The sequence below is a fragment of the Bos taurus genome, chromosome 7 (assembly GCF_002263795.3).
Source record: "Bos taurus isolate L1 Dominette 01449 registration number 42190680 breed Hereford chromosome 7, ARS-UCD2.0, whole genome shotgun sequence".
In the NCBI taxonomy this organism is placed as follows: Eukaryota; Metazoa; Chordata; class Mammalia; order Artiodactyla; family Bovidae; genus Bos; species Bos taurus.
This window is the reverse complement of record NC_037334.1, coordinates 59,932,205-59,956,509: the sequence shown is the minus strand read 5'-3', so window position 1 is coordinate 59,956,509 and position 24,305 is coordinate 59,932,205. Positions and strand designations below refer to the sequence as shown.

Sequence of the window (24,305 nt, the reverse complement as noted above, 5' to 3'; positions counted from 1 at the left end):
GGGGAAGAAAGTTTCAGACTTTAATGTTTAGAGTAATTTCACTTTTGGAAAATAAATATGTAGATGTTTGTATCTGGGTGTACATGAGTTAGTGTGTATGAGAGAAAGTAGGAATGAAATTGTACCAAACTATTAAAATGGTTATCTGGGAGCAGTAGAGAGTAGTGTTGGCTAGGCTGGATGGTCATTTGGATCTTGGTCATTTTTACTAATTTCTGAAATATGCACTCAGTTTTCTCTTTACTGGAAGTTAACACTTCTTGACTGTAAGTGTGTCCACAGAGGGCTTTTAGCTGGACATGCTCCTCGGATAGCACATTCCTCAAATCTCTGAGAACATTCTGACATAGGTGTGAGAAGTTCCTTCTGGGGTCAGAACAAGGTGGGGAGCATGGACATCTTTCTGACCAAAGAGTTCTCTGCTTGCTCACAAAATGCCCTAAAGTCTCCCCCCAGGGGAGCCCTCACCATCTCCTATTAGCAGATTCTTCCTCATGATGACCCTCACCTTCATCTTCATTCGTCCAACTCCAGTTCATGACCTTGTGTTTGATTTCGTTCACCAAGGTCCTTTCTAATCATTATAGTTTTAAAATATCATAACAATACTATCTGAGCATTGTAAAAAAGTCATTATTTCACAAGTAAAACATAAAAATGTCCCCATTTCTTCCTCTCCACCTCCACAACTGTATACTCTAGAGTTAACAACTGTAAATAATAGTCCCCTCTAAATGCCGATCATTTCAAATGCAATAAGCATACTTGTTATGTGAATATATTTTTAGTTTACTCAATGGTTTTATGTTTTAAATAAGACCTTGAAGAGGGCTTTCTCTGTATATGTCCTAATGAATTGCCTGAGGGTAGTGTTTTTACCAACCTGCTTCTCGGGTGATATTTTAGTAAGGTCTTTTTCATTATTGTGTGACAGAAAATAAACTGATTGATTTGTAGCTGAAAAGTCAGGCTTCAGACATGGCTCTGCAGGGTTTGACCATTATCATCTAGTCTAGCTCTCTCCCGGTATCTCTGCTCCCTCTCCTTTGTCTCCTCTTTCCTTCTCTTTCTCTCTGTCCTTCTCTCTGTGTCTCTATTTCTCTGTGTCTGTCCCTCTCTGTCCCTATGCTGTTTACTTGTTGGATTCATTCTCAGGCTGGGTTGAAGAATAGCTGTAGGCAGCATGAGTCTTAAAGCATCCTTACCTCATGAATCCAAAGAAGATAAACCTAAATGCTATTTCTCATTGAAGACTATTGACTGTGCCTGAGCCAGACACTCTCCTCTTGACTAATCATCATGGTGTGGGGCTGACACATATGGTTGCTGGGCAGAGATGAGGCCCTGTGACTGCCACCTTTACCAGAAGCATCCATCACAGGAAAATGACATTTCATTTCCCTCTGGAAAGAGGGATGTTGGGCGACATGAATAGCAGCTATCAACTTCTCTTAAGCTGACCTGAAGACTGACAGGTATCTTTATGGAGTCTCCACAACACGACAGAGGTGTGTCATCCCCAAGTCTTCTTTACACTAAGGCATATATCGATAGGTCCTTCCACTGGCTTCGCATACCGTACTTCTTGACTTTTTGCCACTGATGCTCTTTCTCTGATCATGCTGTGTATTGCCCTGTATTTAGCTCAAAAGTAGTTCCCTTTCTCTTCATTGAGGATACCATTATCTGTAGCACCGCATGAGCTTCTCTTCTATGTGTCCATCTGAATTGCCATCCTTTCTCTTGGCAGCCCAGGAATTTGATGTGTTTTATCTGCAAAACTCCTCCAGCAGATACTCAGTCACACATTTTCTTTTAAAACAGTTTTGCTTCTGAAACATACAGTTCTGAGTCAAAGATTGTATATTTCATCCTGTGCTGGAGATAAATGTGCTGGCATTTCTTAATGATCTCCCTGGAGCATAACTCAGTTTTGCAGTGTATAAATGAAAAGTGTCTGTCACTGTGAGCTTGTGTCACACAATTAATTTGTTTTCCCAACAGGATTGAAATGCATTTCTGCAAGGAGTGGGGATTACAAGTTTCCGCTTCTCACATACTCTCTGAAGTTCATGCTTTTATATAATAGTAATATTTGTTGAGTTGAAGTTCATGCTAGAGGATATGAAATCTTATTTTTATATTCATTTTATCAGCTATTTATTGAGTGCTTACTAATTGCTTTGAGTTGAGTAGAGCCCTGGGAGTACAATGGTGAACAATCAGAATAGCTCTGAATTACAGAGATTTTAGTGAAAAATACAGATAGTAGGTAGATAATTACAGTAAAATTGGTGGTTATTGAAATAGAATAAGGGGAAGTCAAAGGAGTTGTTGGAGCATGTGACCTCCTATGCAGGGACAGCTATCAGAAGAAGTGATGCTGAAGCTGGGGTCTGTAGGTGAGGTAGGTGCCAGTAGGTGAAGAGGGAGAAGGTGAGGTGTGGGGAGCAGCAGTTCTAGGAAACAGCGTGTGCAAAGCCCCAGAGGTTTTTTGGTGACACATTATTAAATATAGGCTAAATTCTTAGCTTGTATTTCAGTCCTTTTCCTCAGAATTATCCTCAGTCTATGTGTTCCTGTCTCTGTTCCCACCCGGGAGTGGTATGTTATCATTTCCTGAGTGTGGTGTGATTCCTCATAATTCCACGTTGCACCTGTGTCTTGAGTTCCTCTTCACTTCCAGGTGAATATCCACCCTTCTTCAGTACTCACCTTCTCCACTAACTGGCTGAGCTTCATTCCCAAAGAAGATTTGTTATTTCTTTCTCTGAGCTCCCATAGAATGTTAAAAAAAGACAGAGAATGTTAAATATTAACACAGCAGTTATCACTTTTTAAATAATTGGTTTATTTATCTGTCTCTCACCAGCTCCTTAAGAGTCAGTCTTTATCTCGTCTGTTTCTGTGTTCTTACAGATCAATAGTAGCTGCTCCAGGCATGTTTAGCTGAGCACAGAATGCTCTGAAATGTGACTTGTGGTTTGATATGACTTTAGTGTTAATTTTTCTACCCTTTTAGAAGTCTTGATGTATACATGTAGAAGAATGAGACCTAGGATCCTAGGTTTCCTAAATTCAAACCCAGCTTTGACTAATTACCAATTATATGGTCTTAAGTAAGTTACTTAAATTCTCTGGTTTTTGTCTTCTCATCAGCAAAATTGCATTAATAATATTAATGAGTGAATGAATAAAAGTTGCTTAGTCATGTCCAACTCTTTGCAACCCCATGGACTATACAGTCCACCGAATCGTCCAGGCCAGAATACTGGAGTGGGTAGCCTTTCCCTTCTCCAGGGATCTTCCCAACCCAGAGATCGAACCCAGGTCTCCTGCATTGCATACGGATTCTTTACCAGCTAAGCCACAAGGGAAGTCTGATAATATTAATAGTGTATTCCATTTTGTTGTTGTTCAGTTGCTAAGTTGTGTCCGACTCTTTGCCATCCCATGGACTGCCGCATGCCAGGCTCCTCTGTCCTCCACTCTCTCCCAGAGTTTACTCAGATTCATGTCCGTTGAATAAGGGTCCTTGAATACAGCAGTGAGTTGCCATTTCCTCCTCCAGGGGATCTCCCCAACCCAAGGATCAAACCCACATCTTCTGTGTCTTCTGCATTGGCAGATAGATTCTTTACCACTGAGCCACTTGAGAAGTCCCATATTCTGTTTGGAGGTTCTGAAGATTAAATTACTGAGTATATGCCAAAAAAAGGTATACTAGTTTGTGGCAACTAGTAAATGTTCAGTAAAAGTTAGCCACAATTATTATTCCATTATTGCTTCCCTGTCCCAGTGCGAATTCCTGGTGGCTATTGTGAGTGCCCTCTCTGACACTGATAGTCATCTTTTTCTTCCTGTTGCACAGTTGAGTGTCCTTCAAGGTTAGACCCTCAGCCTTCCAGCCCTGGATATCTTCTTTCTCTTTTTTTGGAGGGATCAGCCATCCTGTGGCTTTATCAGCACCTCTGCCTTCATCTCTCCTGCTGTCTTGTCCTATGTTCCATGTCCCATGCCTCTGGTCTCTGTAGAACAGGCAGCTGCCTGTTCAACATCTTGCCTTAAGCATCTTTACGTCTTCTTAATCCCAAAGTGGAAATTTCCATCATAAATATTATCCTTTTCCACTTTGTACATCAAAGGTGCATTTATTAGTTAACTTTTCATCATTTAAAGGTAATTCTTTGAGGGCATCTTTTACTTATCTACTATGACCAGCCAAATGCTGAGTCTTAGCTATATTTTCATAAATATCTTTCAAATCTATCTTCCCCATCTTAAAGTTTTTTCATCTTGTTTCTAGGTTATTGCAGTAGCTTCTTCGTTATTATTCCTGTGTATTATCTGTCAGTTTCATCTTTAAATATGTCTTTTTTCTTGTGTCCTTAGCTCAGAAAGCTTATAGGACATTGCATACAGTCCTTCCTATGTCTAGATAGGAAGGCTTGTGTCAAGCCTTGCCCTTTTGTTAGCATTACCAGGGTATGAACTTTGGCAAATGTGGGATTCAGTCCCAGTTCTACCATATCTGGCTGTGTGATGTTCAGCAAGTGTATTAAATTCTATGGGCTTCAGCCTCTTTATATTTAAAGTGTGGATGTTGAATGCTGCCTTGCAGAGTTGCTGTAGGAATTAAAAATAACATAGAATACTTCTGACACAAAGTGTGTCCTAAAAAAATAGGTGGTGTGTATAGTAGGAATGGGCTTCCTTGGTGGTTTAGTGGTAAAGAATCCACTTGCCGATGCAGGAGATGCAGGTTTGACCTCTGGGTAACAAAGACCCCCTGGAGAAAGAAATGGCAACCCACTCCAGTATTCTTGCCTGGGAAATTCCATGGACAGAGAAGTCTGGGGGACTGCAGTCCAGGGGGTTGTAAAAGAGTCAGACACAACTTGGCAACTAAACAACAGCAACATGATTTGAATAGTAGTAATTGTAGCAGAGAAATAAGTGAACAATTATAATATAGCTAGAGAAACGCTGTGTCACCCATATATACGAGGTACTGTAAAGCACCAGGGCAGAGGGATTTCCCGGGTTGTCCAGTGGTTAGGACTCAGCACTTTCACTGCTGGGGCATGGGTTTAATCCCTGGTCAGGGAACTAAGATGCTGCAAGTCATGTGCTGCTGCTGCTCTTTAGTTGCTCAGTCATGTCCAACTCTTTGCAACCCCATAGACTGTAGCCTGGGCTTCCCTGGCGGCTCAGATGGTAAAGAATTCGCCTACAATGCAGGAGACCTGAGTTTGATTCCTGAGTCGGGAAGATCCCCTGGAGGAGGGCATGGCAACCCCCTCCAGTATTCTGGCCTGGAGAATCCTCATGGGCAGAGGAATCTGGCAGGCTACAGTCCAAAGGGTTGCAAAGAATCAGACACTACTGAGTGACTAAGCACAAGACTGTATCCCTCCAGGCTCCTCTGTCCATGGGATTTCCCAGGCAAAAATACCGGAATGGGTTGCCATTTCCTTCTCCAGTGGGTCTTCCCAATCCAGGGATTCAACCCACATCTCCTGTGTCTATTGCACTGCTGGCGGATTCTTCACCACTGAGGAACCAGGGAAGCCCACAAGTCATGTGGCATGCCCCGCCCCACCCGCCCCCCCCCAAAAAAAATGCAGAGATGAAGAACCAATCCACATCTCTGACCAGGAGAGAGTCTCCCCAGAGCTTTTTGGGGCCAGAAGAGCTTTCCAGGGAATGTGACCCTTGGGCTTAGTCTGGAAGGGTCAGTGGGATAATCATCCAGTGTCTACTAACAGATTGATCAGTTCATATATATCAAAGTATACCTTGGAATCCTTTGTGTGTGTTCAGTAAACCCTTCTAAGATTTTTGCAGATTATATTTTTAGTGGATTATCCTTTTTCTTTCAGTCAATGATAACTCAGGAGACACCTTCCTAGACAACTGATATTCCCCTTCTTGCAAGTTTTCTTATCATGGTGTACAGAAGAATATTTAACCAAGAAGAACATAGTAAACATTAAATCTTCACATTGCATGTGGGATTATGTGCAAAGACTCGATCTGATGCCCTCTGCATCTCTGACAGGAAGCAGTCTTTCCCTGTCCTTCCACCCCTATAGTTTTTCCTTACTGGAACCCACAGTTTTATCTCTGCTCATGGCTGCATTCTCAGCCCCTTCTTGTGCCTGGCTCCTGGGGAACATCCCTGTGAGGTCTTCACCACAGATCCCCCAGATGACTGGCAGCTTGCCGACCCTCTTGGGATGCCAAGAAAAAGGGCTTTAGTTTCTTCTTGAGCTACTGGTGCTTTTCTGTCTTCTCCACCTCCTTAAAAGATAACTGGAGGAACTAAAATATAACACAATCAAGAGCAGAAAGATTGGTCTCTTTCTCTAAAATTCTGCCCCCAAAATATGGATCACCTCCTGGAAGGAGAATTACTGCCCAGCTGGTAAACCCCACAGTTACCTCCGACTGTATGCTACCTGATTACCTCTGTGGTTGGGTGTAACATCTACCCCAAAACTTAATGCCTTATACAACCATGCATTATTATTAGATGTCACAGTTCTGTTCATCAGGAGCTTCGGCTTGGCTGAAGTCACTTGGTGGCTTTTAACTGGAGACTGAACTGGCCTGGAGGGTCCAAGGTCATTTAGTTACATACCTGGCATCTTGGTGGGGTCATCTGGAAGGCTAGGCTCAGCCAGGCTCTTCTCTCTGCCCATGTGACCCCTATTCATGATCTCATGTTGATGCATGCTAGATTTTTTACACGACAGCTCCTGACTCCAAGAAACCAAGAGTCTTATTAAAAATTGAACCTGGGACTGTCATACAACACTTCCAATGTACTCTGTTGGTCAAATCAGTCACAGGGCAGCCCTGTGGGAAGGATGCAAATCCCCTATCCCTGGATGGGAGATGTGGCCATCTTTAATTCATTACAATTACAACCTCTTATAAAAACTCAGATGTAAGTCAATACCCTGTTTACACATAAGAAAACAGAGACACAAGATGTGTAGTGTCCAAAGATATGTCCAAAGTCAAAAGGAACACGCATCAAATGTTTGGGACTAGAACTTACCGATTTTCTTGCTAAAGGCAAAATGCACTTGTAAATCCTAAGTTTGCTGGTTCAATGAAGATCTTTAACACTTTATTCTTAAATTTTAAAGATGACTGTGGTTTATTGATTAGGAATCGTGAAAATATTTGTGGTGAAAGGTTTCTGTTTTCTTATTCCATTCCAAAATCCAGATCTTATCAGTCACCTGATACTTCATCTCTTCTCTACAGTGATTGACATTTTTTTCTTTAGCTTATCTTAATTGGAGATTTTATTTCTGTGGATCATTCAAGATGTGATCTTCAGCCATCCCAGGTAGAAAAGTTGGGCCTGGATTAAGTCTATGAGAGGATGCTACATCTAATCAACCTCACTGCTTGTAGCCAGTATGGTCTCATTGTTTCCATTCAACTTGAGGGATCAACTCATTTGCCTTTTGTTTCTTATAATCAACGACCAGGAAAGAGGTTGAACTCAATGGCTTCTATGTTATTTGTTAAATGATGTAGAGTCCCTGTTCCAAAACGTATTTAAATTAGTTTACAATAATATTTATGATATATATATATATATACATATATACATATAAGATTGGAGCTTCCCAGGTGGCACCAGTGGTAAAGAACCTGCCTGCAAATGAAGAGGATGTAAAAGATGTAGGTTTGATCCCTGGGTTGGGAAGATCCCCTGGAGGAGGGCATGGCAACCCACGCCTGTACTCTTGTCCAGAGAATCCCCATGAAAAGAGGAGCCTGGTGGGCTGTAACCATGCAGTCACACAGAGTTTGACACAACTGAATTGACTTAGAACACATGCACGCATACATATATCAGAGGGGCTTGGAATAAAAAGCATCACTACGAACAAAGCTAGTGGAGGTGATGGAATTCCACTGGAGCTATTTCAAATCCTGAAAGATGATGCTGTGAAAGTGATGCACTCAATATGCCAGCAAATTTGGAAAACTCAGCAGTGGCCACAGGACTGGAAAAGGTCAGTTTTCATTCCAATCCCAAAGAAAGGCAATGCCAAAGAATGCTCAAACTACCACACAATTGCACTCATCTCACACGCTAGTAAAGTAATGCTCAAAATTCTCCAAGCCAGGCTTCAGCAATACGTGAACCGTGAACTTCCAGATACTCAGGCTGGTTTTAGAAAAGGCAGAGGAACCAGAGATCAAATTGCCAACATCTGCTGGATCATGGAAAAAGGAAGAGAGTTCCAGAAAAACATCTATTTCTGCTTTATTGACTATGCCAAAGCCTTTGACTGTGTGGATCACAATAAAGTGTGGAGAATTCTGAAAGAGATGGGAATACCAGACCACCTGACCTACCTCTTGAGAAGTATGTATACAGATCAGGAAGCAACAGTTAGAACTGGACATGGAACAACAGACTGGTTCCAAATAGGGAAAGGAGTACGTCAAGGCTGTATATTGTCACCCTACTTATTTAACTTCTATGCAGAGTACATCATGAGAAATGCTGGGCTGGAAGAAGCACAAGCTGGAATCAAGATTGCTGGGAGAAATATCAATAACCTCAGATATGCAGATGACACCACCTTTATGGCAGAAAGTGAAGAGGAACTAAAAAGCCTCTTGATGAAAGTGAAAGAGGAGAGCGAAAATGTTGGCTGAAAGCTCAACATTCAGAAAGCTAAGATCATGGTATCTGGTCCCATCACTTTATGGCAAATAGATGGGGAAACAGTGGAAATAGTGTCAGACTTTATTTTCGGGGGGCTCCAAAATCACTGCAGATGATGATTGCAGCCATGAAATTAAAAGACACTTACTCCTTGGAAAGAAAGTTATGACCAACCTAGATAGCATATTCAAAAGCAGAGACATTACTTTGCCAACAAAAGTCCATCTAGTCAAGGCTATGGTTTTTCCAGTGGTCATGTATGGATGTGAGAGTTGAACTGTGAAGAAAGCTGAGTGCCAAAGAATTGATGCTTTTGAACTGTGGTGTTGGAGAAGATTCTTGAGAGTCCCTTGGACTGCAAGGAGATCCAACCAGTCCATTCTAAAGGAGATCAGTCCTGGGTGTTCATTGAAAGGACTGATGCTAAAGATGAATCTCCAGTACTTTGGCCACCTGATGCGACGAGCTGACTCATTGGAAAAGACCGTGATGCTGGGAGGGATTGGGGGCAGGAAGAGAAGGGGACGACAGAGGATGAGATGGCTGGATGGCATCACCAACTTGATGCACATAAGTTTGAGTGAACTCTGGGAGTTGGTGATGGATAGGGAGGCCTGGCGTGCTGGGGTCGCAAAGAGTCGAACACGACTGAGCGACTGAACTGAACTGAACTGAACTCTTTCTTAAGCTTTATGTGTCAGGAACTTTCTTTTAAACAAAAAAAAACTTTTAACAAAAAAACTTTAAAAAAGTTTTAAACATGTTGGTCATCAATTCTCACAGCCAGTCAATTAGCTGGACATAACAGTCCCAGATGAGGAAACTGAGTCTTGGAGAGGTTAAGTAACTGATTCTAAGACCACAGAGTTGGTGGTACCCAGATGCAAAAATGTAAGATGACTGGTAAAATCTCCTCTGATTCTGAAAGTGTAGGGCTCCAAGTTCTCTTTGCTCTTTCTGCCTTCACTGTGGTTGGAAGGGCAGTAAGTGAGGAGGAAGAATTTTCCTTAATTGCAAGAGGAATGGGAAAGATTAGCATGGAACATAAAAATACACGACTGCCTTCTAAAAGTTGTCAAAGTAAGTTGTGTCTCCAGAGACATTTAAAAGCAAGTTGATTACACATTTACACATGGCTATAGTTGGGGAGGGAGAAGGCAATGGCACCCCACTCCAGTACTGTTGCCCGGAAAATCCCATGGATGGAGGAGCCTGGTAGGCTGCAGTCCATGGGGTCACTAAGAGTCGGACATGACTTCACTTTCACTTTCCACTTTCATGCATTGGAGAAGGAAATGGCAACCCACTCCAGTGTTCTTGCGTGGAGAATCCCAGGGATGGAGAAGCCTGGTAGGCTGCAGTCCATGGGGTCGCACAGAGTCGGACACGACTGAAGTGACTTGGCAGGCAGGCAGGCATAGTTGGGGAAGCTAGTGACTGGTCTACCAAAGGGGATTTTAATGCAGTTTTGTGAGCAATACTTGGAAATGTTTTGCATAATATATTACTTTGTAAATATCCTTGCTACATTTTAGTTAATCCTGGCCATCTGGAACCTCATTTGTCATTTAAACATTTACTTAACCACTTTGTAAAAGTATTCTGGTTAAAAAAAAGAGTGTGAATTGTCCAGTGGAAGACTAGAGAACAGACCTAGATTAATCCAGTGGATTAACCCACTTCAGTACTCTTGCCTGGAAAACCCCATGGATGGAGGAGCCTGGTAGGCTGCAGTCCATGGGGTTGCTAAGAGTCAGACCCGACTGAGCGACCTCACTTTCACTTTTCACTTTCATTCATTGGAGAGGGAAATGGCAGCCCACTCCAGTGTTCTTGCCTGGAGAATCCCAGGGATGGGGGAGCCTGGTGGGCTGCTGTCTATGGGGTCGCACAGAGTCGGACACGACTGAAGTGACTTAGCAGCAGTGGCAGCAGCAGCAGATGAGACAGAATTGCTTTTTCTAATGAATACTATCCAGCTAGCCTGTGAACCAACCATTCTTTTTCTTGAATTTGTTGTAATTCAGTTTCTTTGGTAGAGCAGTGTTTGATTGTGATGGACATTTCCCAGTTCAAAAAAACTTTTGGTGACTCTTCCTAGCATAGCATTCAAAAACCTCTGAGACAATTGTCTCAAAGTGTGGTCACCAGATGGCCATCAACAGATCATTTGGGAATGTATCAGAAATGCAAATTCTTAGGCCCCATTCAGTTACCTGTACTTGTGTTTCAGTAAACTCTCCAGGTGATTCTGAAGCACATCATCATTGGAGAACCATTGCACTGGGATCTTCCCCTCAATCAGCTTTTTTAGGCTTACTTCCTTCTACTTCCATATAAACACTCTCCCATCCAGCTAATTGTACTCTGTTATATTTATATGTGTATGTAGAATCATGGATGTATATTTACAGATGGATGTGTATATATATATAAAATTTCTGTTCCGGGTCCTTGTCCATGCTCTTTATAACACTTGGATCATATTTTCTCCTCCACTGTCCTTGTGCTGTGTTGTGCTAAGTCGCTTCAATCCCACTCTTTGCAGCCATGTGAACTGTAGCCCACCAGGCTCCTCTGTCCATGGGATTCTCCAGGCAAGAATACTGGAGTGGGTTGCCATGCCCTCCTCCAGGGGATCTTCCCAATCCAGGGACTGAGCCTGTGGCTCCTGCACTCCAGGCAGAATCTTTACCTCTGAGCCACTGGGAAAGCCCAAAATCCAACTTAAAAGACACTTATTGGAGACAACCTTTCCTCATCCCTCTGATAGACACAGCTTTTCACATTCTCAAAACCTGGTCCCACATTTTAGTGTTATTTATTTTAATTGGTAGTGATCAAGGGTTTACTATTTATTCAGCCCTTTTGTGAGTATAACTCTATATACAGCATTGTACTAGGCATTGAGGATACCATTGAGAACTGGCAAACATCTGTGAAACGTATAAACCAGTTAGGGGTGGACTTTCTCACAGCCTGTCCTAGATCATAGCTCTGAGAAGGTGCAGGTCTCTTATACTGTACTGCTGGGTGTCCTGTAGGTTGTATTAAGTTATGGTGGGTAGAGCGGAAGGTAATATTCTAGTCTTCTCTGATCTGTATAGAATACACCAGAGAATTATGCTGTCCTTATAGCTACCATTCTTAACAGGGACTGGCACTCTAACACATGCAGAGGACACAGAGTCCCTGCTGTTGGTGAAAATCACCTCCTCTGGACCAAAGGTTTTCAACTGCAGCACTACTGTCATTGTAGATCAGATGACTCTTTGTGGTAGCGGGCTGTCTTGTGCATTGTAAGACATCTGGCAGCATTTCTGACCCCTGTTCCTTGAATGTCAGTAGCATCATCCTTTCCAATTATGACAACAAAATATGTCTCCATACATTGCAAAATGTACTTTGGTATGAAAAATCAACCTGGGTTGCATGCAACTGGGAATATTTTTACCAGAAAATAAAACTCAAGAGAAACGTAAAACCTCTCCTTAGATATCTAGGACCACTGTGCAGAAGGAGAATCAGAAATAGAAATTTTAATTTGAGACAGAGGGTAAAACTGGAAGTTACAGAAAACCACTTTTGAAGGAGACCTTTTTAACTTCGGAATAGTCTTAAGTTTACAGTGTACTGTTGTAGGACTTGGTGAATTCCCAGTCCTTCGTGCTTTCATGCAGGCTTGGATATGCTTCATTTTAGAAGAGATCTGGGGACCTGGGGATTTTGAGGATCCTTCAAGTTTTGAGATTCAACGTTTTTTATGTTTTGATTGTTTTTTAAAATGGCTAGTAAAGAATTAGAATAATCCCTTGGGGGTTTCAGGGGCGTGACAGAGTGAAGTGATAATAATGAGGTCAACGTCCTGGCCCCTGTGTCAGGCTGCCTGGGCTGGATCCCAGCTTGGTTCTCACCACCAGTGGGACCTTGGACAAATCTTGACACTTCTCTGTTTCCTCATATGTGAAATGGGTGCATTTATAGTTCCTTTCTCAAAAGTAGTTGTGAGGAGGACCAAATGAGATTATACAAGTAGGAAATTTCCTTGTTAAGGAAATGAAGAGTAGCTCTTATTATTAACTCAGCATGCTTTTCGTAAATTCCAAATAAATTGCAAATTTAAGTAGCTATTTCTGTCAATGTTGCACATGTGTTTAGGGGGCAGGTCATTATAGGAAAAATATGTTTGTTATTAACACTGGTAATATAATCCAAAAGTAAGTATTAAAAGCAACCATGATAGGTAAAAATAAGTTTTTTTATATCTATCTGGTCCTTGATCTACAAACAAAGCTAGAATGTTAAAGAAGCTCCCTCCATTAGTCAGTTAATAGTGGAACTCAATTTTTACTCATCATTTTTTTCAGTGATATTGATTTTCACATACTTAATTTACATCCTTCAAGAGGATGTTTATTTTTCTGGATCCTTTGCTAGAAAGCAAATATTGGAGAGATATGAGTAAAGAAATTAGAAGGATACGAGGTGGCTTAACAGCTGTCTCAAGGGTGTCAAGGCCTTGGTAAGAATCTTGGGCCCACAAAGTCAAGTGAGCACTCTAATTTGAGCTCCAAATAAAAACCTTATAGTTTTTAGTCTTAAAGTCTCTATTCCATGTCACTTAAAAATCATATTATTTTTATTGTAGGACATGACACCAGATTGAAAGTGTAGAGGAGAATATTTAAGTAAAACACATACATAGACACAATTTAGTATTTTTCTTACTCATCCTTACCTGTAATTCACAATTTCAATATAGTTTGGAGAAGGCAATGGCACCCCACTCCAGTACTCTTGCCTGGAAAATCCCATGGACGGAGGAGCCGGGTAGACTGCAGGCCATGGGGTCACGAAGAGTCGGACACAACTGAGTGACTTCACCTTCACTTTTCACTTTCATGCATTGGAGAAGGGAATGGCAACCCACTCCAGTGTTCTTGCCTGGAGAATCCCAGGGATGGGGGAGCCTGGTGGGCTGCTGTCTATGGGGTCGCACAGAGTCCGGACACGACTGAAGCGACTTAGCAGTAGCAGCAGCAGCAATATAGTTTAGAGAAAATAAAATAAAATTCTTTTTTCCCCTTTACTTAATGTTAGTTTTTATAGTAGGAAATAAAGGATTTTTCCTAGGCTTGCTCCACCACCTAACATCAGTTTGTGTGTGTGTGTGTATTAGTTGCTCAATCATGTGACTCTTTTCGACCCTATGGACTGTACCCCATCAGACTCCTCTGACCATGGGATTCTCTAGGCAAGAATACTGGAGTGGGTAGCCATTCCCTTCTCCAGGGGATCTTCCCAACCCAAGGATTGAATCTTGGTCTCCTACATTGTGGGCAGATTCTTTACCATCTGAGTCACCAGGGAAGCCCCACCTCACATCCTGCAAGAGTAACTTTCTACAGCTGTCTGTGCTTGAAACCATCACTATGTCCTACCTTATCTCTCTGGGAAATGAACATTCCAAGCAACTTTATTCCAGGCCCTCATTGTTCAGGGCACAGACCGTGTATGTAAATGTGTAAGGGATAGGTAGGATGTGTACTGCATCCACAGGATGCCTCTTAAAGTTGAATTTCAAAAAAGAACCTTTCACCTTTATTTCTTTCACAGCAGCTCCAAGTAGCCAAGGGCAATGCAAGTTAAGTGGTCAAGAATCCACCTGTCAATGCAGCAGGTACAGGTCCGATCCCTGGGGTGGGAAGATTTCCATGGAGAAGGAAATAGCAACCCACTCCAGTATTCTTGTCTGGGAAATCTCATGGACAGAGGAACCTGGCAGGCTATAGTCCATGAAGTCACAGAAGAGTCAGATACGACTTAGTGACTAAGCAACAACAATGCAAATTAATGTATCGAACGTTTGGACAGCAGAACTTGGGGAGATCTTATTGTCCACATGATATTCATCATGCTATGAAATCAGACAATCACCTTGGCCAAACTGGGCTTAGAAAAGAAAGTGAAAGTCACTCAGTTGTGTCTGACTCTGCGACCCCATGGACTATACAGTCCATGGAATTCTCCAGGCCAGAATACTGGAGTGGGTAGCCTGTCCCTTCTCCAGGGGATCTTCCCAACCCAGAGATCGAACCCAGGTCTTCCGCATTGTGGGTGGTTTCTTTACTAACTGAGCTATGAATGAGCATGAGTATAACCATATGGTTATAGTCCTTTTCTGTAAATTCTATTGTCTTCCCAACATAATCCTCTAAACATACATATCTACTTATGGAAATCAGAAGAATCTTCATCTTGCCCCTTCAAACATACCTTTTGTCCTATAAAATACTTGATTTTGTTTTGTCTTTTTGAATTTTTGGATCTACGTAACAATGGAGATCCAACCAAATTCCTAAAGTCTCTTGTCTTTATCCAGTATCTTGGTACCTGTTCCAAACCTCAAAAATCATAAATTATTCAGCAAAGATAGGAACACACCCTTTTCCAGTTATCTTTTGATTGCCTTCTTTGGGTTGGTGGATGAAGAGATGCTATAATTTGAGCTTTGACCTGGAGGTGTAGTGAATAAAATTGAAAGCATTCTTACTTAGAACAAAGTTTCTATGAAGGACATATCTGGCATTCAGAACCATTTTCACTGAGGGAAGGTACTTTGGTTACAAGTAGCAGAAACCTCTTTTAGCCAACTTTATTAGGTTTTGCTAGAGCTGACATAACAAAGTACCACAAACTGAGTGGCTTGGAACAACAGGATATTTATTATCTAAGTTCTAGAGACTAGATGTCTGAAATCAAGGTGTTTACAGGCCCCTGCTCCCTCTGAACCTGTAGGGAAAAGATTCTTCCTTGCCTCTTCCTAGCTTCAAGTGTTTTGCTGGCACTCTTTGGTATTTTTTTGGCTTGCTGAAGCATCAGTTCAATCTTCTGTCTTCACATTGCCATTTTGTCTCTGAGTGTGTCTGTCTTGTCTAACTTTCCATTTTTATAAGGATTTCAGTCATGTTGGATTAAGGCCCATCCTAATCACCTCATTTTAATTTTATTTCTTCTCTAAAGAACCTGCTTGCAAGTAAGTCCATATTCCAAGGCACTGAAGGTTTGTATTTCAGCATACCTTTTGGGAGAGGGAAGCACATGTCAACCTATAACATCAACTGCGCAAAAAGGAATTTAGTGGAAAGATATGAGGTGGCTTGTTTAATTGAAGGAAGAACTAAAGAATTGAGAACCTAAAGGGGCAAGAGCATGACTGCCCAAATATCTAGGGGGCAGGAGCTGCTCTCAGTCCTGCTCAGAGCGGGAGGCAGCTGTGGGAATAGAGGGACCTTTGCTGACTTTCCCATCTTCGCATCACTCTGCATGACATTCAGAGTTCCAGGAAAATGTCTGATTAGATCACACCCTGGCTGGAAAAGTCATAGTCACATCATTTATTTTCCCAACTATACAACAACAAGTGAAAATAGAATTCCCAAAGGACTTTGGATGCTATTACCAAGGAAAAAGAGGGAAGATGGTAAATGTACAAAACCAACATATAATCTAGCTAATCTAGGCCCTCTAGCAGGAAGTGAGGAAGGGAGCAAATTTTGAAAAAAAAAAAAATTATGTTTTCATGTACTCCAAATTCATCAACTTTTTGTAAGTAAACCTCTGATGATTATTAATAACAGCCATTCAGAAAAATTTGCCTTTCTTATATAAGTCAAGAGTGTGAAGAGAATTCCACTTAATTGTTATTCTTTCCATTACTGAGTTAGCCTTAGTTAGATTTGGCTACCATGTCAGTTTTATAGATAAAGAAAATGAGTTCCTGAGTAATTCCCTCTCCCATTCTTTGGTTCGTTGTTCTTTGCACTTTGGTCCAGATCAGGACACTCCACTATTTTGCTGGGCACAGGGAGTTCCCTGACACAATGTGGTCAGCTACTCTTTGATGCCTTAGAGGGAAGGGTATAATTCTCCCCTCCCAGATCCTATGGCACTCTCTTCTCATGCTCCAACACTGGGCTCTCCTTCTCATTTCACCCTCTCTCCCAACTCATCCTACCACCAGCTTTTCAAAGAATATAGCCTTTGTTCTATTAGTTAGGCTTTGAATTAAGAAAAGAAAGGAAGAGGTGGTAAAAATTAACAAAGTGAATTGCATAAAATGAAGGGTATAAGGGGGTGGCTTATCATTAAATGGTATAAAATCTTAAAGAATAGACTTAGCCTCCAGGCTGTCTTTTTGCATTTTTTTCTTTGACTTTTCCAAAGACAAATGGCTGATAAGCTTACCATGATATTTTACTTGTTGTCAGATTCAGTGAACTGTCTGGGCATGGAAGTAATGGTCTCCAAGATTGGAACAACATACAAGAAGCAATCTAGGAGTTAGAGGCCCGATCATCGAGTGGGGCAAGTTGTACCTCTCTCTGGAGATAAGAAGAAAGCTAGTACCATAGGCGGGACTTCCTTGGTGGCACAGATGGTAAAGCGTCTGTCTACAATGCAGGAGACCCAGGTTCAATCCATGGGTTGGGAAGATCCCCTGGAGATGGAAATGGCAACCCACTCCAGTACAATTGCCTGGAAAATCCCATGGATGGAAGAGCCTGATAGGCTACAGTCTGTGGGGTCGCAAAGAGTCAGACATGACTGAACAACTTCACTTTCACTTTCAGTAACATAGGCAGAATCTGAGCTCTAGAAACCATGAGCAGAGAGTCCCCGGAAAAAGATAAAACCCTGATAAGTGGAAATAAGATGGTCTCTACCAGTAGGTAGGAAATGATGGAGCAGGAAATATTTGAAACTTTACTTTCTTGGCCTCAGAGAAACAATTAAATGCTTCAGTCCAGAAATAACACATGTTGATTTTATTCATGACTCAGGCCAAAATAGTCAATTGGCCCCACTCAGCCACAAGGAGGCCAGGAACTGGACATATGTAGCAAACAGCAGTGATGATTTCCACTTGTCAGAATGCAAACTCCAGGTTCCTCCCCCTCAGGCTCTATTTCAGGAGATATTTGAATTCTGCATTTTAAGCAGATCTCCTCAGGTGAGTCTAATATAGAGAAGAAGGGCAGAATCCCTGGACCAAAATTTAAAGAACACTGACTTAGAGCATCAACTCGGTATAGGTAGGTATCAAGAGGATGAGAGCAAGTTTGAGATGCTGTTCTTAGAGCTCAGATGTAGGGCCAACTCTGGGTTACCTCATGTTAAAAGGACTGCGTATATCTGGATGCAGACGCCCAGAGAGCTGGGCAGTAGCCTTTAAAATTCCTAGGCATGAGGGCAGTGTTAGGTCTGTGCCTGAGACAGAGCAAACTCTCAGGTATATGATGAGTTTCTCAGGTATCAGGAGAGGAAGAGGGATATGGGACCAATGTCTGGTAATGGTTCTCATATGTGTGATCTAAAGTTTGTATTTATAGTAGCAGAAACTCATGGACAATACAATATTTTATTGTACAATTGCTTTTTATTTTCTCTGTTCTTCTCCCACTTCTCTCTCCCTTCCTCTACTACTTACTCATCCAATTTCCCCCTTCTCTTTCTTTTCTCTTCCTTCTTTATTTTTATTCTCTACTTCCCCCTCTAATTTGCCCCTTTCCCACTATTTCCTCTTCTTATTTCCCTTCTCCTCTGTACTTCTCTCTCATGAATTATGTCTCCTCCTTCTCCCTGTCATCTATCCTTTCCCTTGGCACCCACCCCCTCTATTCTCTCTGCAGGTATTATGCCATCTGCTGCCAGCCTTTGGTCTATAGGAACAAGATGACCCCTCTGCGCATCGCATTAATGCTGGGAGGCTGCTGGGTCATCCCCATGTTTATCTCTTTTCTCCCTATAATGCAAGGCTGGAATAACATTGGAATAATTGATTTGGTGAGTACTCATGCAGACCGTATGGATTTACTGTCTGACTAACTTTGTTTGCTTGGGATTCTAAATAAACAAACAATGTCAGGTTAAGTGGGTATCCTAAGAAAGATCCTGACAGAGTAACAACGATAACAACAACAAAAAGCAGGCTAACATTTTTCAAAGTTTGCTGCTAAGTCACTTCAGTCGTGTCCGACTCTATGCGACCCCATAGATGGCAGCCTACCAGGCTCCCCCATCCCTGGGATTCTCCAGGCAAGAACACTGGAGTGGGTTGCCATTTCCTTCTCCAATGCATGAAAGTGAAAATTGAAAGTGAAGTTGCTCAGTTGTGTCCGACTCTTAGCGACCCCCTGGACTGCAGCCTACCAGGCTCCTCCGTCCATGGGATTTTCCAGGCAAGAGTACTGGAGCGGGGTGCCATTGCCTTCTCCATTTCAAAGTTTACTGTATGCCAAAAAGTAGTACAGTAAATACATGTGATCCTGACAGCAGCATCCCTTTGGGAAAATTATAATAATTTCCCCCCATTTCACAGATGAGAAAACTCAGGTTCAAAAATGGTGAAGTAATATGCCTGTGAATTCACAGCTAGTGAATAGCGGAACAGGTATTCAAAGCTTCGCAGACAAACTCCAGAGCCTGAGGGATGTGATGTATCCCAAAAGGCCTTCATCTCATTTCATGCTGAAACCCTTTGAGGCTTATGGTGACTCACGGAAAACCTGTCGGGGGGGTGGAGGTTTCCAGAGAATGTATGGGCCCGGAGTCCAGAGAACTGGACCCTGAGCCCAGCTCTGTCATTGAGCCACTTCCTGAAGGGCTGTGACGAGATCTTTGGGTCCTCATTGGGAACAGTGTCTTTGAGCAGTGTAGGAAAACACAGGTTGCAGGCATTATCTGTCAACTCCTGTCTAGATGCTCTTGGAGAGTTTCCAACTCTGACATACTTTGTTTTCAATATCAAACTTGCATTGAAGATTGAAGGCTATGATCTGGATCCATTAGCAGGGATATATATATATATATATATATATATATATATATATTTTTTTTTTTTTTCCCCCGCCTAAGGAAGTTGTCAGGCAGTCACTTTAAGATGGATCCCAGGACTCTGACCAGGGAATGGGGAGGAGAGAGTGAGAGTGAACTCTGACCCAAGAGGACCAGTCAGAATAGGAGCTGCCCCTTCCTCTCTCCATCTCATTCCTAGCCCCTAATCTTGCCTTATTCTTTGTCCAGGAAAGGATATCCAAGCCAAGACTGGGCCAGGATTTGCATGTGGTATGTCAGAACAAGAGTTCCTTGGGCTTCTGAAAGAAATGCTGGGGACAGAGGAGTGGAAAAATGAAAGGGGATCCGTACAAGGGAGACTGTATGGATATTTTTTTAAAATCCTATCCCTTTTCTTTCAAGCTTTCAGTTTTATCATTCTTGGGGGAAATGAAATTCAAATTTCTAATAATGAGTAGATAAATATAATAATGGCCAGCAAATGTTGAACACTTACTGTGTGCCGAGCCCTGTGTTAATTTAATCATTGTCTCACTCAGGACTCACAACAGTGCTGTGAAGTAATCCTGTCATCATCGTCAGGAAACTGAAGGTCAATGAGGTTAAGTCACATTGGTAGGGAGTGGTGGTGACTAGAGCTAAGCCCAAGCTGACTGGACCCAAGAGCCTATGTCCTTATGTTTGTGCTAAACTTAATCCCTAATGAAGCTTCTGTGCATCAAAATTTGTAACAAGGACTCAGCACACTAACCTTCTGACGTAGAACTTCCAAGAGAAATAACTTAGTGAGCTGTGTTCTTTTGTGACAGTGAGACAGAAGCATCCCCTTTTTAATTCATATAACTGGGGAAAGGGGCATCTCCTTACTATTAACATGCTTAGTGTTTGCTCCATGATATTGTAATTGCATTTCATATCTTTCACTCATTTGCGCATTGAATTGGCCTAGAGAGAAACTAGTGTAACCCAGGTGTTCATTATACATGTGTAGTTGATCCTTGTTATTCATGGTAATAAAGTTGCTGCAAATACTGAATTAGCAAATCATGAATCTTTGTCCCTAGGTGAAATATAGGATTAGGTTCCTGTGACTTGAGGCAAGTAATACTGAGATAAAAAGAGATTTTATTATGATAAAAATGTCAATTCAATAAGAAGGTATACTATAACCTTACAATATACTATAAGACAAAATACTAAATATGTACACAGTGAATGAAATAGCATATTATTTATCATACATATTTTTATTCACATCTCTATTCATGTGTATGTTCACACTGGATGCAGGCTGACCTCAGGAAGGGAAGTGTCATTGGGTTACACAGCTCTCTTCAACCAAGATCTATTCCTAGAGAAGACTGATAACTAAGAGCCATCAGCATGCAGAGTTTATAGGTGGAAAAAGTCTTTCAGTTCCTAAGATGAATCTAGTATATCACAGTATTCAAGGCGAGTGAGATTTACACCAGTATATAACACTATATGCCACTGTCTGAATTAAAGAAAGAAGAGAAAACCCACATGATCATCTTATTACTATCAAAAATGCATTGACAAAATTCAATATACAATCATAATTTAAAAATTTTTTCATCACAGTAGGAATAGAAGGGAGCTTTCTCAAACAGAGGACATTGACAAAAAACTGACAGCAAATGTCATACTTAATAGTAAAATATTGAAATCTCCCCTCCTAAAACTGGGACTGGAAAAATGGTGTTCACTGTTACCATTCTTATTCAGTATTGTACTAGAGATCTTATTAAGTTCAACATGCAAGGAAAAATGGTATTAAGACTATAAAGATAGAAATGAAATTGTCATTATTTGTAGATCACATGATTATTCATGGAAAACATTCAGAAGACTCTAAAGATGAAATATTAGTTACTAATTTAACAAAATTGTTGAATACATAGCCAATATACAAAAATTTTCAGAGTTCTACATATTAGCAGTGGACAGTTTGGAATATGAATTTAGCATAGTACTATTTGCATTAGAATAAAAATGCAAATATTTAGGTTAAATCTGGCAAAAGATGTTTATACAAAAATATAAAATATTATGGAAATAAATTCTGAAAGACTTACATAAAGAGAAAGAATTATCATGCTTGTGAATTGGAAATCTTAACATTGAAAAAATGTCATTTTTGCTCAGTCACACTATTCTAATTCCTATCAAAATTCTAGAAGATTTTTATGGAAATACTGAGATATAAGAAGACCCAAAGCAGCCAAAAGCGTATTCCTTTTCTACCATCATGGTTCTATATGCTGTAGGCTTATTAGAAGAAAAACAAAACTTTGCTGATAAACCTTTTTTATTTTCTTTCCCTTCACCCTTTTCTTTTATCTGTCCCTCCCTTTCATTCTTTATCCCTTTCCTCTTTCTTTCGACCTTCCAAATCCTCCTTTTCTCTTCTTTTTTATCCTTTGTGTTTTCTTACAATTTTTCTCATTCTTCTCCTGCTTCTTCCTATTCACTTTTTTATTCCTTTCCACCCACCCTACTTCTTCACTTCCTCTTTCCCTCTAACTCTCAGATAGAAAAAAGGAAGTTCAATCAGAACTCTAACTCTACGTACTGTATCTTCATGGTCAACAAGCCCTACGCCATCACCTGCTCCGTGGTAGCCTTCTACATCCCATTTCTCCTCATGGTGCTGGCCTATTATCGCATCTATGTCACAGCTAAGGAGCATGCTCACCAGATCCAGATGCTACAACGGGCAGGAGCCCCCACAGAGGGCAGGCTGCAGCCAACAGACCAGCATAGCACTCATCGCATGAGGACAGAGACCAAAGCAGCCAAGACTCTGTGCATCATCATGGGTTGCTTCTGCCTTTGCTGGGCTCCATTCTTTGTTACCAATATTGTGGATCCATTTGTAGACTATACTGTTCCCGGGCAGGTGTGGACCGCTTTCCTCTGGCTTGGCTACATCAATTCTGGGTTGAACCCCTTTCTCTACGCCTTCTTGAATAAGTCTTTTAGACGTGCCTTCCTCATCATCCTCTGCTGTGATGATGAACGCTACCGAAGACCTTCCATTCTGGGCCAGACTGTCCCCTGTTCAACCACAACCATTAATGGATCCACACATGTGCTAAGGTGAGTGCTCTGGGGCTTGTTAGATTTTGATCACTTGCATGACTCAGAAGAGGTAACTTTCAAGTTTTCTGTTTCCAGATGGATTATTCTTAAAAATCTGTATACTATTTTCAAAGATTAAAATAAACTTCTCCCATCTGTTAATGGAATAGAGTAGTGAATAAGTGCTTAGGCACTGGGGCACAATGACCTGTATTCAAATCCAGCCTCCAGAGTTCTTTGACTTCAGGCAAGTCATTTAACCATTCTGAACCTTTGATTTCATTTAAAAAATGAAAATCATAATCACAATGTCTACATCACAGTGTTTTTTTGAGAATCATATTAGCTACTTTGTATAAAGCACATAGTACAGAATCTGACACCTAGTAAGAATAGAGTGTATATTATCTACTCCTATTTACAGGTACTATTTTAGGGTAGTAATTAAAGCCATAGTAAAATAGTCTTTATTTTGATCCTCAGAGCCACTACTAATCATTTGCATAATCTTTCTTGATTTTTACTTTTTTCAACTGTAAAACATGGTAATAATTATAACACCATCATATAGGACTTTTATGACAGGGGTAATGTAGTCATATATGGCCTGACACATAGAAAGTGCTCATAATACTACTAATAATATTGTAAATATTAGTAGGAGTAGAACTAATAGCATATAACCTGATACCATAAGATGGCTATAAAATAACATGATAAGCTGAAATAAAATAAACAAAGTGATAAATTGCAATAGTAATGCCATATGATAAATGATAATGGAAGTATGGACAATGTAGACTGGGAATATGAGTGAGAAAGAAGCTGATTTGGTTAAGGGAATGAGGGAAAACTTCACAGAACAGCATTTTTTAAAGAATTTTAGAATTAGAGGAGCTGTCAAAGAAGGCATTCCAGATAGAATGAGCAGCATGAGGAAGGCATTGGAATATGAAAGAGTGGGGAAAGGTCAGGTGATTTACCCAAGGTCACATAGGTTGATGGAGGTAGGCGAAAATTTGGAGTTGAATTTCAGTGACTAGGCATGATGCCTCTTTCCAAACTCTGATAATTTTCTTGCTACCCTGGCTTACAGTTGTTCTTAGCTGTGAAAAGCCATGTATGATAAGTACATTTATCCTTTAGCAAAGATGAACCATCAACATTTTTTTTCCTTTGTCCTGAGATGCACAGGAATTTCCACAGAACAGTTCCTTCTTTGAGACAAGCATTTAATTTTTCTGATGAAGACAGTATTTAGCTGTTTTGGCAGCTGAAAATTGGGGACTTTTCATTTGCATGTGTAAGAAAAGAAGAAAAACATAGGAATTTCTATGAAATATCAATACTTTGCTTCAGAGATTTCTCAGAAACATAAATTCAATTTTCTGCTACTGGTGTGAACAGACTTGTAGTTAAATCCTAGTATGATGCTGAGATTCCAGCTGGTGGAAAGGCCTCAAACAATACTCCTATAGGCTGGCATTCTTATTTATTAATAATTATTGCGCCTTCATGAGTGTCGCAGAAAGGATCTTACAGTAAAGTGAAGTTTGTGTATAAGAACTTCTGTGTGGGTGCCAGAGAGCTTTTAGTTATTTAAGCTTAATTGCCTACTACTTGGCACCCCACTCCAGTACTC

The 24,305-nt window shown here is 41.0% G+C and overlaps 1 protein-coding gene across 6 annotated transcripts in view; it reads left to right on the top strand.

Moving 5' to 3' along the window:
• Window positions 1–24,305, top strand: part of HTR4 (5-hydroxytryptamine receptor 4) — a 212,218-nt gene that overhangs the window by 123,798 nt on the left and 64,115 nt on the right. For 3 of the 6 annotated variants that reach the window (XM_015472290.3, XM_010807423.4, NM_001040485.1), the window contains 3 exon segments: window positions 18,397–18,550; window positions 19,790–19,831; window positions 22,113–22,681. In XM_015472290.3, coding sequence (XP_015327776.1) covers window positions 18,397–18,550; window positions 19,790–19,831; window positions 22,113–22,681 — 765 coding nt within the window. 6 annotated transcript variants of the gene reach the window in all.